Source organism: Geotrypetes seraphini, chromosome 2 (genome assembly GCF_902459505.1).
Source record: "Geotrypetes seraphini chromosome 2, aGeoSer1.1, whole genome shotgun sequence".
In the NCBI taxonomy this organism is placed as follows: domain Eukaryota; kingdom Metazoa; phylum Chordata; class Amphibia; order Gymnophiona; family Dermophiidae; genus Geotrypetes; species Geotrypetes seraphini.
The window spans coordinates 165705174-165719369 of record NC_047085.1 but is presented as its reverse complement, the minus strand read 5'-3'; the positions used below and the strand labels follow the sequence as shown (position 1 = coordinate 165719369).

Genomic DNA, 14196 nt, shown 5'->3' with positions numbered 1-14196 from the left:
CCTCATTTGCCATGTTGATGCCCATTTCTCGAGCTTGATTATGTCACGTTGCAGATCTTCGCAATCCCCATGTGTCTTCACTACTCTGAATAACTTTGTATCTGCAAATTTAATCACCTCACTCATTGTACCAATGTCCAGATCGTTTATAAAGATGCTGAAGAGCACGGGTCCAAGCACCAAGCCCTGCGGCACCCCACTGGTGACACTCTTCCAGTCCGAGTATTGTCCATTTACCACCACTCTCTGTTTCCTATGCTCCAGCCAGTTTTTAATCCACGTGAGTATTTCCCCCTCAATTACATGGATTGCAATTTTCCAAAGTAGTCGTTCATGTGGAACCTTGTCGAACGCCTTCTGAAAATCCAGATATACAATGTTGACCGGGTCGCCCTTGTCTATATGCCTGTTTACTCCCTCAAAGAAGTGCAGCAAGTTTGTCAAACACGATGTGCCTTTGCTGAAACTGTTCTGACTGGCCCTCATCAGCCCATGTCCATCAAGGTGATCAATGATGCGGTCCTTTATCAGCACCTCTACCATCTTTCCCGGTACCGAGGTCAAACTCATCGGTCTGTAGTTTCCAGGATCTCCCCTTGAACCTTTCTTGAAGATCGGCGTAACATTTGCCACCTTCCAGTCTTCTGGAATCTTTCCTAATTTGATCGACAGATTGGCTATTAGTTGAAGCAGTCCAGCTATAGTCCCTTTCAGTTCCTTAATGATCCTCAGATGGATGCCATCTGGTCCCGGGGATTTATTGCTCTTAAGTCTATCAATCTGTCTACATGCCTTCTCTAGACTGACCGTCAACCCTGCCAGTTTCCCGTCTTTGTTTCCAGCATATAGCCTGATGGGTTCTGGTATGCTGTGTATATCCTCTTCAGTAAATACAGACGCAAAAAATGTGTTCAGTTTGTCTGCGATTGCTTTTGTCCTCCCTTTATTCCATGGTCATCCAGTGTTCCCACTGCTTCCTTTGTGGGTCATTTCCCCTTAATATATCAAAGAAATGGCTTGAAGTTTTTTGCCTCCTTGGCTATTTTTTCCTTGTAGTCTCTTTTGGCCCCTTTTACTGCCTTATGGCACCTGCGTTGATGATGTTTGTGTTTGTTCCAGTTTTCGTCCGTCTTTGGCCTTTTCCATTCCTTAAACGAAGTTTTCTTGTCTCTGATCGCTTCCTTCACCTCTACAGTGAGCCACACTGGTTCTTTGTTCTTTTTGCTCTTGGATCCCTTCTTGATACGCGGTATATATAGATTTTGCGCCTCGGTGATTGTGTCCTTAAAAAGGGACCAAGCTTACTCTAGTGTTTTTACAGTGCTTATCCTATTCTTAATCTTCTTCCCCACCATGTTTTGCCCCTCCGTCCAGATCGAAGCAGATCATATTGAGATCGCTGTTTCCCAGCGTCCCTTCTACATCTACATCATGTGCCGGTCCTCACAGTAAATTTAGAATTAAATCCAGAATTGCATTTCCTCTTGTATTTTCCTTGATAAGTTGTTCCAGGAAGCAATCGCCTGCAGCATCCAGGAACTTGGTCTTCCTAGCGCAGCCGGATGTGCCTAGGTTCCAGTCTATCCCCGGATAGTTGAAGTCACCCATGATAACTACTTTGCCTCCCTTGCAATTGTGTTTAATCTCATCTGTCATTTCTCCATCAATTTCTTTGTACTGCCCTGGGGGTCGGTAATAGATGACGATCTTCATTTCCAGTCCATTTGTTCCTGGAATTTTGACACATAGAGACTCTAACTTATTTGTGAGTTGTGGCATGTTCTCTCCAGTAGATTCAATTCCCTCTTTGATGTATATGGCTATGCCCCCAGCTTTTTGTGCCACTGTGTCTCTGCGGTATATAGTTTGTATCCTCAGTCCACCATGTTTCCGTGATGCCGATGATGTCAATGTTGTCTTTTTGTGCCATAGCTTCTAATTCACCCATCTTATTCCTAAGGCTCCTTGCGTTCGTGTACATACACTTGAGTTTGCAGCCTGTTCCTTTCTTGCATTTCCTTCCCCCTTGTGTCCCTTTCGATCTGTCTTGCCTGTGGTCCGGTGAGTCTTTCCCTCTTATCTTCCTGCATGGTATCCTCCGGGTATACCGGTTCCAGAACCATCGACTCTCTCTCTCAGTCGACTGTTGGCTTTCCCCTTCTTCCTAGTTTAAAAACTTCTCAACTTCTCTCTTGATGTTGCTTGCAAGTAGCTTCATTCCGTTTCTGCTGAGGTGGAGTCCATCCTTGCTGAATAGCTTCCTCTTCCCCCCGAACGTCGTCCAGTTGCACACGAAGTAGAATCCTTCTTCCACACACCAGTGCCGTGTCCACATGTTGACTGCTTGCAGCTCCATCTGCTTCTTCTCGTCAGCCCTAGGTACCGGCAGGATCTCCGAAAATGCTATCCTCTGCGTTCTGGTCTTCAGCTTCCTTCCTAGCATCCGGAACTGGTCCTTCAGTACTTCCCTGTTGTAGTTCCTGTTGCTCACATTGTTCATCCCCACATGGATCACCACCGCCGTATCTTCTTCCACACTGTCGATGCGGCTCACTATGTCTTCTACCTTGGCTCCTGGTAGGCAGGTCACCAGCTGATCCAGTCTTCCTCCCGCTATGTGGCTGTCGACTTGTCTGATGATGGAGTCCCCTACGACAATTGCTGTCCTCTCTATCTTCTCCTGATTCTCCAGCCGCAGGTCCGTGTCCCTGGTGTATGTCCATTTCTCCAGCTGTAGGTCTGTGTCCTTCGTTCTCGCTGCTGTGTCATCCATTTCTTTGTGGTGGTTGTCCATCAGGTGGTCCACAATCTCTGTAGGTGTATCTCGGCAGTTCCACTGTTGCTGGTGATTTTCCACGGCCTCCCTGTTTGCCGCTGCTATGAACCTCTCCATCTCTTGGACTTATTCCTCAATGGTGTCCTCTGTCTTGATGTTCTCTGCATCTCTGTCTTCTTCCTCCACTGCTTGAAGTGCCTCAAGTTCCAGTTCTCTGCCCTCCAGGAGTCTGACTTGTTTCTTCAGGCTCTCCAGCTCTCTGCATCGAGCGCATACATAAGACCGTCTCCCAGAGGGGAGGTAGTCATACATATGGCAGACGGTGCAGAAAACTGGATAGCTGAACATCCTGCTTCTGTCCGCTGCTTCCATTGCTGCCTGCTTGCCGGTCTGCTGTGGCTGTCCTCTGCGCCTGCTGTGTCCTCTGCATATACCTGTCTGTGTGTCCTCTGTACCTGCTGTATTTCCTCTGTGCCTACTGTGTCCTCTGTGTCTGCCTGGTTGTGTGTGTGTCCTCTTAATTACTTTGTATGTTCTGCATGTGAATTTATATTTTATTTGGGGTGTTTTAACTATCTTTCCTGTTTTTAATGAAGTTCTTTTATTACCGTATTGAATTATTTTGTAAACCACTTTATTCTTATTTGTAGCTTAAGCAGTATAGAAAGAGTTTTAATGAACATAAACAAACCTTGGAGAGGTAAAGTAAAGCAAAGGGGAGTGGGAGAAAACACTTACACACTCACCTCTTGTCAACTCATCATCACCTTGGTCATCTATTGGGTAATAACGTCCTCACACATAGATTTGTTTTATTTCTCTGTTCACTTAGTTATGCGTAAAGGGAATTAACTTCACCCTAACCCTTACAGGCACAACCTCTGTCATTACCTACTATCCATGCCCTGAATACATACAAAATTAGAGGGTTTTTTTTAAGAGCAGTGTGAAAACTGCTTCCTTTATCTAGCAGAGAAGGAATCCCAGTGTTCAGTAATAAGACACTACCCCTAAAGATCCAAAGGTGATGGGTTGGATTATCGAATCTGAAGCAGGTTGTTTTTTTTTAAATGTTCAAAGAGCTGATATGAATCAAGTGCCTCACTTCATTGGTTAGGTGTTAAAATCTAAGTTTTTGTATAGCCTTTCACTATTCTAGTATATTTTTGTGGAAGACATGGATTTAAAAGGTGAAAATTCAGATCTTTTTTTTTATGGCTTTGTTTAAAGTGTGGGGTAGTGTTTGTTAGTCGGTAAAGATAAAGAACCTCACACCAAAAAAAGTCAAAATCAACCAAAAATACACACCAAAATTTGATATGTGTGAATGACACCCAAATCTTTAAAAAATATTCAGGAAATTAGCGGATCGGGGGAAAAAAGGACCTCAAGTGTCCACAGGTGTCAGATATAGATCAATCTTGTCTGCACACCAAAGCGTAGGCTATCATTGGACCAGAGCAAACCCCTTATCCTGTCCTGGATACCGCTAATCTTACATTAGCTACAAAACAATAAAAGTTATTTTAGCTTTTATCATTAGTACATAGCTTATATTGCTGGTGGGTGAACAGCCAGGATTATAGAAGTGGTAATTCTCTCACAGAGTATCCTCATTTCACCGCAAAAAAGGGCTTCATCAGGAGATATACCCAGGGGTTCCCCGTAGCTTTAAGGAAGCACTACACAACACACCCACTGCCGAGCTAAAATAACTTTTATTGTTTTGTAGCTAATATAAGATTAGCGGTATCCAGGACAGGATAAGGGGTTTGTTCTGGTCCAATGATAGCCTACGCTTTGGTGTGCAGACAAGATTTATCTATATCTGACACCTGTGGGCACTTGAGGTCCTTTTCCCCCCCGATCTGCTAATTTCCTGAATATTTTTTAAAGATTTGAGTGTCATTCACATGTATCAAGTCTGCCTTGAGTTGGTAAAGATACCCATCTCAACTTGCCAGATGTTCCAATAAGGACAGAACAATTCGTATTGGATATGGGGACACATCTTGCCCAACAGCTCTGATCAGATGTCTTCCCTCCCACCCACCCTTTCTCAGTTTTTCTCTAATGATGGGCATGTCCTTTTCCTTTTTTTTCAGTATTTCTACTATGGTGCTTTGCTAATGGTGTTTAGTGTAAAATTCAGGGCTCCTTTGACAAAGGTGCGCTAGCGTTTTCAGCGCACGCACCGGATTAGCACGCGCTAGCTGAAAAACTACTGCCTGCTCAAGAAGAGGTGGTAGCAGCTAGCGCGCGCAGCATTTTAGCACGTGCTATTCCATGTGTTAAGGCCCTAACACACCTTTGTAAAAGGAGCCCTCAGTTTATGTGAAAATTACAGTCATGAAAAACTTTTATTTGAAATTTGAGGCATTAGAAAAATGTATTTTTTTCATTTATATAAAGCTGCTAGGGATAGAGTTATAAAACCCCATAGGGTATAGCATACTATATCCTATGGGGGTAATAATTAAAAAAAAAACCCGTCTAAAAGCCTGATCGTCCAAGTACCCATAACCAAAGCTGGTTTTTAGACGTATCTAAAAACAGCTTAGGCCTTTCCGCTGCCTCTAGATGCACAGAGAGAAAAGAGATGTGTTTAGAGGAGGGGAAAGGGCGGGCAGTGGGCGGGAGGTGGGCCGACCTACACCTAGGTATACCCAAAATATTTACAGGTTGCCTAGTCGGCACTTAGACCTTTTTGACTTAGACGTAGTCAAACCAGGTCTAAGTGCTGAAAAAGGGGCCGCTGAGCTGATGGCCGTTAGCACCATCAGTTCAGCGGCCCGGCAACCTACCCACCGCAACCATCGTGGCAGGAGAGATGCCTCATCTCCCCTACTGCGATGCCATCACTCCTCTACCCAAACTGCCGTGACCCGCGGCAGGAGAGATGCCCTATCTCTCCTGCCGCAGGTCGCGGCAGTTCCGGTAGAGGAGTGATGACATCGCAGTAGGGGAGATGAGACATCTCTCCTGCCGCGATCCATCACCCCCCACTTCGCAATTAACATTGAGCCAGGAGCGAGCCCAAGCTCTCCTGGCCCGCGGCGACCCCCGACTCATTCGGGCTAGGAGGGAGCCCAAGCCCTCCTGGCCCCGGCAACCCCCCCGCAACTCGTTCGGGCCATTTGGGAGCCCAAGCCCTCCTGGCCCCAGTGACCACCCCCTCGCAACTTGTTCGGGCCAGGAGGGAGCCCAAGCCCTCCTGGCCCCAGCGACCCCCACCCCCCACTACATTATGGGCAGGAGGGGTCCCAGGCCCTCCTGCCCTCGACGCAACCCCTCCTCCCCCCATGTGCCTAAGGCCCCGCCCACAGGAGGGGCCTACGGCTCTCGGGCCTATTCTGATTGGCCCAGGCACCTTAGGCCCCACCTGTGGGCGGGGCTTTGGGATGGCTGGGCCAATCCGGCCCCATTCTGCCATCGGCTGCCTGCCGGACAGGAGGGTTTGGCACCCGTCAGTCCGGCCAACTTGAAAAAAGATACGGGGAAGGGGGGTGGGGGTGGGGGGTCGTGGGATCGGCTGGGGGGTCACGAGTAGGCTGGGGGGGCGATCGGAGGTTCGGGGGGGAGGGAGGGTTACATTGAGGGCAGGAGGGCCTGGGATCCCTCCTGCCCATAATGTAGTGGGGGGTGGGGGTAGTGGGTCGCTGGGGCTTGGGCTCTCTCCTGGCCCGTAGTATCGGAGGGGGGGGGGTCGCCGGGGCCAGGAGGGCTTGGGCTCCTTCCTGGCCATATTGAGTCGGAGGGGGGGCACGATCGCTGGGGCAAGAGGACTTGAGCTCCCTCTTGCCCCGATGTTGTCGGGGGGGGGGGGGGGGTTGCGGTTTGACATGGCAGGAGGGCTTGGGCACCCTCCTGCCTGGATCGTTGTGTGTGTTTGGGGGGGTTCTGTAACCGGTGTTTTTGACAGACACCGGTTACAGAATTCAGCTTTTAGGCGAAGGACTGGCTCCTCCTTCGCCTAAAAGCCCTTCTGTTGGACATTTGGGGCTTAGGCGTTTTTTTGTTTCATTATGGCTAAAAAGTGTAGACGTCGTGTGGGTGTACTTTTAGACATAGTGGAGATTGGGCATTTAGGCAGAGGAAGGCCATAATCAAAACAAGGACGTTTGTTTTGGTTATGGACACTTTCCCTGCTTCTGCGTTGAACGTTTAAGGACTTAGGCCAAAAGGGGACTTAAATGTTTTTTTTTGATTATGCCCCTCCACATATATACAGTATAGCATAGTATCCTATAGTATGCTAAGCATCCTAGTAAGGGAGATTGAAAACCTAAATCTATACTCCTGAACTTTCTTCCAAATCTGTCGCTATCTTAGTTTCCTAAGCAACTTGTTGAACCTGAAATGTTATTTATGACTTGTAAAACCTAATTCTAGAAATGGCTCCCATAGGACTCTCTTACAAGTTTCTTGTTTTTCATATACTTGAACAAGTCTATTAGTTTTGCCTCTTTAAGAAGTCTCTTCATCTCTCTAGTACAATGTTTTTCATCTAATTTTCCAGCATTCATTCTCTTTTTCTCATTAGGTCCTGGTTTTCAATCTTAAGATATTTTTTTTTTGGGGGGAGGGGGGTTATTACCCTTCTTTTAGCACCATTTAACCATGCTGGCAGACTTCATTTCTTCTTTCAATCCTTTTTTAACTTCTGGAATACATTTTATTTGAGTTTTCAATATGGCATTATTTAACTGTCTGCACATGTTGTGCAGGAGTTTAACCTTTGTAAATTCTCCTTTTAGTGTTCTTCTTAACTAGTTTACTCAACCTATAGTTAAGTTGGAATGCATAAGCCGAATGGTAGTTTGGTCTGGTCTGTTTAATGTATTTTACCGTGTATATGCACTAATTATATAATGGTAAGTATTCTGAAGTTCAAACATACCTTTGAATTTCTAATAGCATTCTTGACCTACTTGGGTTCTGTTTGCAGTGAGCTGACCACTCCCACTGTTGTTGTACTGAACACTTCAAACCAACAATATTTCCTGCCCCCTAAACACATTGAGAGCACCGAAGACATGATTGTATTTGTTAACAGCATCTTGGAGGGTACAGTTGAGGTAAGTCTGCCTTTCTAATTTGCACTAATTTCAATTATTGTTTTTTGGTTCCTGTTTATTTAAGCAGAAATGTTTAGTTTATGAAGCTGGTACTTGCTCTGTATTATTCTTAGAGTTGTGTTTTTTGTTAACTTAAGAGAGAATGCCACTCTACTGAATATTATAGTCAGTCTTACTTTCACTGAGGCATATCCCATTTCAAAAAAAAGAAAGCTGTGCAAAAGTGCAGCTTTGCACATTCTTGAAAGTTGATTCTTTTTGCAGAGATCTGGTGTTTTCACAGCAAGCAGTCAATTTTTCATTTACTATTAAACCTGTGATAGTAAAACACATCCATTACAGGAAGAACAAAAAAGAATTGAATGACAATAGTGAGAATGGCTCAGAACACTACTTTTACCTTCAACAGTCAGTTGTAGACTGAAATGCCTGAAAAATATCAGCTCTTAATGAAAATAGCGTAAGGGATTCAGTACCTGCAGTATTAGAAAATGAAATAATACAATTATAAATGGAAATCTCAAGGCCTTTTCAGTCTACTCATTTTCTATACTGTCGATTTTACTTATCTCTGATTTTACTCGCTCTACCTATTTCACTCTTCATAGCCTCAAGTACAAACTTAGATTGTAAGTCTTCTTTACCTAAAATGTGACTTGCCTTGAGCCATCAATGACTGAGCTATGTTCCATCAGCTAAATAAAAATATTAATAATTTTAAAAGCATGTGCATACTTGTTTCCAAACATACACATAACTGTCAAGAGAGAAGCATATCTTAAGAAAGTCAAATTTCCACCAGGAAAGAGTTCTCTTCTGGTAAAGGAGGTTATTAGACATTTTACAGTCCTTCATAGGTCCACCAAAGTTACACCATTACACAAACAGTATGTTGTAAAGAATTGTACATAAGCGATTCAAGAATGCCAGTCTAGGAGTAAACCAATTCTCCAAAAACAAAATGAAACTGGGACTGATTTTATCAAGAGGGAAAACTCTTGTCAGGAGACATCGAGTTTAAGTGGGGGAATGGGGGAACAGCCTAATGGTTAGTGCAGCAGTCCTTGATCCCGGTGAACTGGGTTTGATTCTCACTGCAGCTCCTTGTGACCTTGGGTAAGTCACTTAACCCTCCATTGCCCCAGGTAGCAAAAACTTAGGGCCCCTTTTTAGAGGTTTTTAGTGCGAGCTGATGCGGTAAATGCTCTGATGCTCATATAATTCCTATGAGCATCAGAACACTTACCTCACTGGTCAACGCTAAAACCCTCTAGCACAACTTTATAAAAGGGAGGAGGGGTTAGATTTTGAGTCCAATAGGGTTATGTACAGTGCTGTATATGTCTAGTAGCACTATAGAAATGATTAGTAGTAGTAGTAAAAAAAAGGCCAGGAATTCCAGGGAAATAGGCTTCAGAAGAAAATAGCTCAGTGCATTTCTAACGGAGAAGCCCCGTTAATATACTGAACCATAACTAAGGAATAGCATGAATATGATTATCTTTTGAATAATTCATGGAATGGCCCCTTCATATTTACCTGTTTTAGAAATGCCTAGCCCACCTAGTATCCTCTCATTGGTTTGCCACTGCCGTTATTGTCCTTTTAATTAATAAATGGCACTACACTGGCTTTACTACATTTACTACTGTCCTATTAATAGATAAATGATACTACACTGGCTGTGTAAGTTGCAACTTCTGTAGCGAAGACATAGGGTTCTATACAGTAGCTATTGCTTCCTATTAGTTGGTAATCTGCAAAAGGGTGTCACTCTAAAACTCTGTACTCCTCCCCCTTCTACAGTGGAAAACAACTCCCTCTTCAGTTTTTCCTTCTACAAGAGCAAAGAAACCTGCAACATTTGCAGCTTATGTGAAGACCTGAAGTCTTTCCAGTTATATTGCACCAAGGAATTGGGTGGAGCCTGAGAAGGCTCCTATCCCAATGATTCTAGCATTCCTACAGGTCAATCTTGAAAAGAGCCTAGCGGTTTCGTCCCTTAAGCTGCCGGTGGCCAGTCTTTTGTGTTTTAGGACCCAGAGAGGCATGTAGGCATTGGCATCTCGTCCAGATATCACTGTGCAGGCCATTCCCATCTTGGGATCTCAGTGAAGGGCCTGTCTCGGACTCTGTATGAGCTCCTGCTGGACACGTCCCTCTTGATCATACGATTAAGACCGTGTTTTTGGTTGCCATTGTCTCGGCAAGGCAAATCTATTATAGGCCCTTTCCTGTAGAGAACCCTTCCTCCGGTTAATGGAGTCTTGTGTTTCTCTGCAGATGGTACCTTCCTTTCTACCGAAGATGGTTTCTGCCTTTCATATCAATCAAGAGATTTGTTTACCTGTCATTCATTATATGGGTTTGGTGAAACAGTGCAGAATTTTGAGGAGGCTGGATGTGCTTAGAATCCTATTTTTCTGTCTGGAGAGGACTAATGATCTTGGTTCTCCATCTATCTTTTTGCGCTGACCAGCCACTCGAGTCAAGGCAAGCCAACTCCCAATGCTTCAATAGCCAAATGGATTTGCATGGCAATTTAATCTTCCTACATTGCCTGCAGTAAACTGTCCCCTATCTCAATCGTAGCACATTCGACTAGAAGTGTGACTGCTTCCTGGTCAGAGTCCCAGGCTGTTTTGCCCGATTAAATTTGTAGAGCTGCAACTTGGTATATTTTCCACACTTTATGAGGTTCTACAGAGTAGATGTGGCGGCTTGAGAAGATGCTGTTTTTTGGTCCTCAGTATTGCGGGCAGGCTCATCTTTCCCTCCCTAGACATCTGGCAATGCTTTGGTATATCAACTACTGTACAGAATCCTGTCTTTGATACAGAATGAAATATTAAGGTCTTACCTTGCTAGTCTTTTCTCTGATTGAAGATATAGGATCCTGTATGCCCCACCCTGTCTGGACTTTTGATTTACTAGATTCCTGCCTTGGACGTTTACCAGTTTTCATTTTGAGACCTCTTCTCCTGTATCTAAGATTTAGAAGAGACAGAACTAAAGGGATATGAGTGCTCCTATTTCTTTTCTCCTTTGTTTTTATTGTTTTGTTTTTTTAAATGGCTCCTATTAGTTACACATAGCAAGTTGGTTCCTAGCTACTTATGTGCATTATTTGTTCAGTGTTAAATTGTTAATTGTTGTTCATCATTGTTCTTTAATCACAAGTTACTAACTAGTACAACTAAGTCCACTCACAAGAATAGTGGACCATCTGCAGATGAACTTGCAAAGTGCTGTGATAATAAAATCAAAATCATTAGGTAATCTTTTACTACTGCGAACAATGATGATTTAATATCCTGCATGGAAACTTTAGATGATGATCCGGTAGATTTATTTATTTGTTCATACCAGGAGCCTAGAATGGGTTGCAATAAAATAAAATTAGGTAATTAGAACTTCCCTATCTGTCCCGAAGGCTCACAATCTAGCTAAAGTACCTGAGTAAACAATTATTAAATAGTAAAGATATAACAAAATTCAATAATAAAAATATTAATCATAAGAAAAAAATTATAAGAAAAAATAATTAAATTAAGACAACAAGAAGAAGAAGAAAACCCTCAAAGTTCCAAAGCAGTCCAAGCAAGATAGATGAGGTGAAGTCCAGCCAGCAATATCAAGATCTCCATCTACAGATAGATGTTGAAGTGATTTTGAACATGTCAAAGAAGATCAGATTAGAAAGTTATGTAGTAAACTAGGGCTTGGCAGATGTTCTTTAGATCCATTTCCATCTTATATCTTTCAAAAAAATCTCCTCCCAGGCTGTCTCTTGATTAACGTTATTGATAAATTATCTCTTGGATAATGGTTATTTTTCTGTGAGTATGGCACATATAGTTCTTACTCCTTTATTGAAAGACACTGACTTGAATCCAACAGTACCGTCAAATTACCGTAGGTTTGCTAATATTCCATTATTAACAAAGATGAGCAAGATTATTATTTGCATACAACTATCCAACTATTTACATAAATTTTCTATTCTTTTACCATTTCAATATGGTTTTCGTCCCAATTTCAGTACTGAAACTATTAATTTCTCTGATTTCTAAGGTTCAAAGCTTACTATCTCAGAATCGATATGCCATTTTAGTTCAATTGGACCTTTCTGCTGCTTTTGATGTAGTCAGCCATGATATCTTGATTCAATAAATTACTCTCAGATATAGGCATAGAAGAAAACATTCTAAGCTGGTTTAAAGGATTTCTTACATTACACTCTTATTTGGTAAACTTTGAAGGTAAAATATCTGCTGCATGGACACCAGATTGTGGTGTCCCGCAGGTCTCTTGGTTGTCTCTGATTCTTTTCAACATTTATATGACTACATTAAAATACTATAAAATAAGTTCCATCAAAATGATGTTCATTTATGCTGATGATATCTTCATCCTGTTAGAAGTTAATCCTAATTTGAACAACTTTGCAGCTAATATAAACTCTTGTATATGTAAATTGCAATCGTGGTCACTTCAGTCTTATATGAAGCTTAATGCAATGAAGACAAAATTATTATTGTTTGGATCAGAAATTGGTAATTTGCCATCTTCAGTTATTCTTAAATCCGTTGATATTTTGCATGTAGAACCATCTTCAAGAGTATTGGGGGTTGTTTTGGATTCATCTCTCTTTTCAATGCCAGGTAACTAATCTTACCCAGAAATGTTTCTTTAGTCTTCGCACACTAAGAAAAGTTTGTCATCTGTTCTATCAAGATCATTTTGCAGTATTGGTTCAAACAATTATCTTGGGACAGCTGGATTACTGTAATTCCATTTATGTGGGATTAAGCAAAGGAAACGAGAAACAGCTATAATTGATTCAAAATCCTGCAGCCAGACTGATTTTTTTGGAAAAAAAAATGTGATCATGTGTCACCTCTGCTGAGTACATTGGCTTCCGTTTCAATTGAGAGTTCAAGTTAAATGTGCCTGTATAGTCTTTAAAACTTTACATGGACTAATTGTTTCTCTGATGCCTTTATCTCTAAACACCATGAGATCTTCAGGCACAAGAACAACTCATATGAATAAGCTCTCTTTTCCATCATTGAGAGGAATCAAGTCCATTAGTAAAATTTCATACTCCTTTCCCATACTTACTAATTGCGATATGGAATCTCTTGTCAGATCTTTCACAAATCTTAAAAACACTCTATGCTTCATCGCTTTTTAGGCAATAACCCCAATGAATGTTAATGGATCTTTCTTTGTGAACTAATTATATAAACCGAATCGAGCTCCTATTTTTAGGAGATGATTCAGTATATAAGATTAAGAATTAGATTAGATTAGAAGTTACAGAGCAGAGCAGAATATGGTTGTTTTCAGGGAAGTTCCCTGTGCCCCTCCTCTTTTCTTCTGTTTCAGCAGTTTGATTGCTCTGGTACTAACTGAAGAGGGAACTGTTCTCCACTGCAGAAGGGGAGGAGTTTTTTGGAGTGACACCCTTCTGCAGATCTGAGATGAATGGGAAGCAACAGCTACAATACAGAATCCTATATCTTCTATCAGAAAAAAATATTAGCAAAGTAAAAACCTAATCTTTCAATGTACAATGAGATATTGTTCAGAAAGAGTCACATTGTTTATGTTCAAGTTGAACTTCAGTCTCAAGGTCATGGAGTTAGCCAGAGTGCACTGTACACATTTCACCTAACTCTCTTGGTCTGCACAAAAGTACTTTCTATGCATCAGTAGCGCTTACTTCTATGCAGTTATACCCTCTGTGGGTAAAATTCTATGTTACATGAAGAAAGGTTTAATAAAATGACCCCAAATTACTCAGTTTCATGCAGGGCTTAAGGGAAACTTATTTAGCTGCATGTTTGTGTTTGGTTAAAATCAAATCAATACTTATTCTTCAGAAAAAGAAAATTCCTAATTCTAAAAATATAATAAATAAATATATAAATAAATAATTAATAGTGCTCAATGATAGTAGCCAATATGAACTCCAAGAGCACGGGACTCTGCCAGTTCAGGCTTATATACATCATAACACTCCTCCCTTCTTACCTCTAAAACAGCTTGCATTCAAAAGACTAAAGCTTTAAGTAAACATCAAAAAAAGAGAGAGACAGAGGGTGCTTATCTCTGCTGAAGTTGAGAAAGTTGTAAAGAGTCCCGGGCTTCTGTTACACAGAGTTCCATGCTCTTGGAGTTCGTATTGGCTATCACTGAGCACTATTAATTATTTATTTATTTATATATTTATTTATTATATTTTTAGAATTAGGAATTTTCTTTTTCTGAAGAATAAGTATTTATACACAGAAGATTCATATTTATATATTTATTCTCCAACTATATTTTGCGTGT

At 41.9% G+C, this 14196-nt stretch overlaps 1 protein-coding gene across 1 annotated transcript in view; it reads left to right on the top strand.

The window, feature by feature from the left end:
- The window catches only part of TMX3 (thioredoxin related transmembrane protein 3), a 201550-nt gene that overhangs the window by 163918 nt on the left and 23436 nt on the right, over positions 1-14196 (top strand). Inside the window, exon 14 of the mRNA XM_033934242.1 lies at positions 7725-7854. Within this exon, the coding sequence (XP_033790133.1) occupies positions 7725-7854 (130 nt within the window). The remainder of the gene's footprint in view (positions 1-7724; positions 7855-14196) is intronic.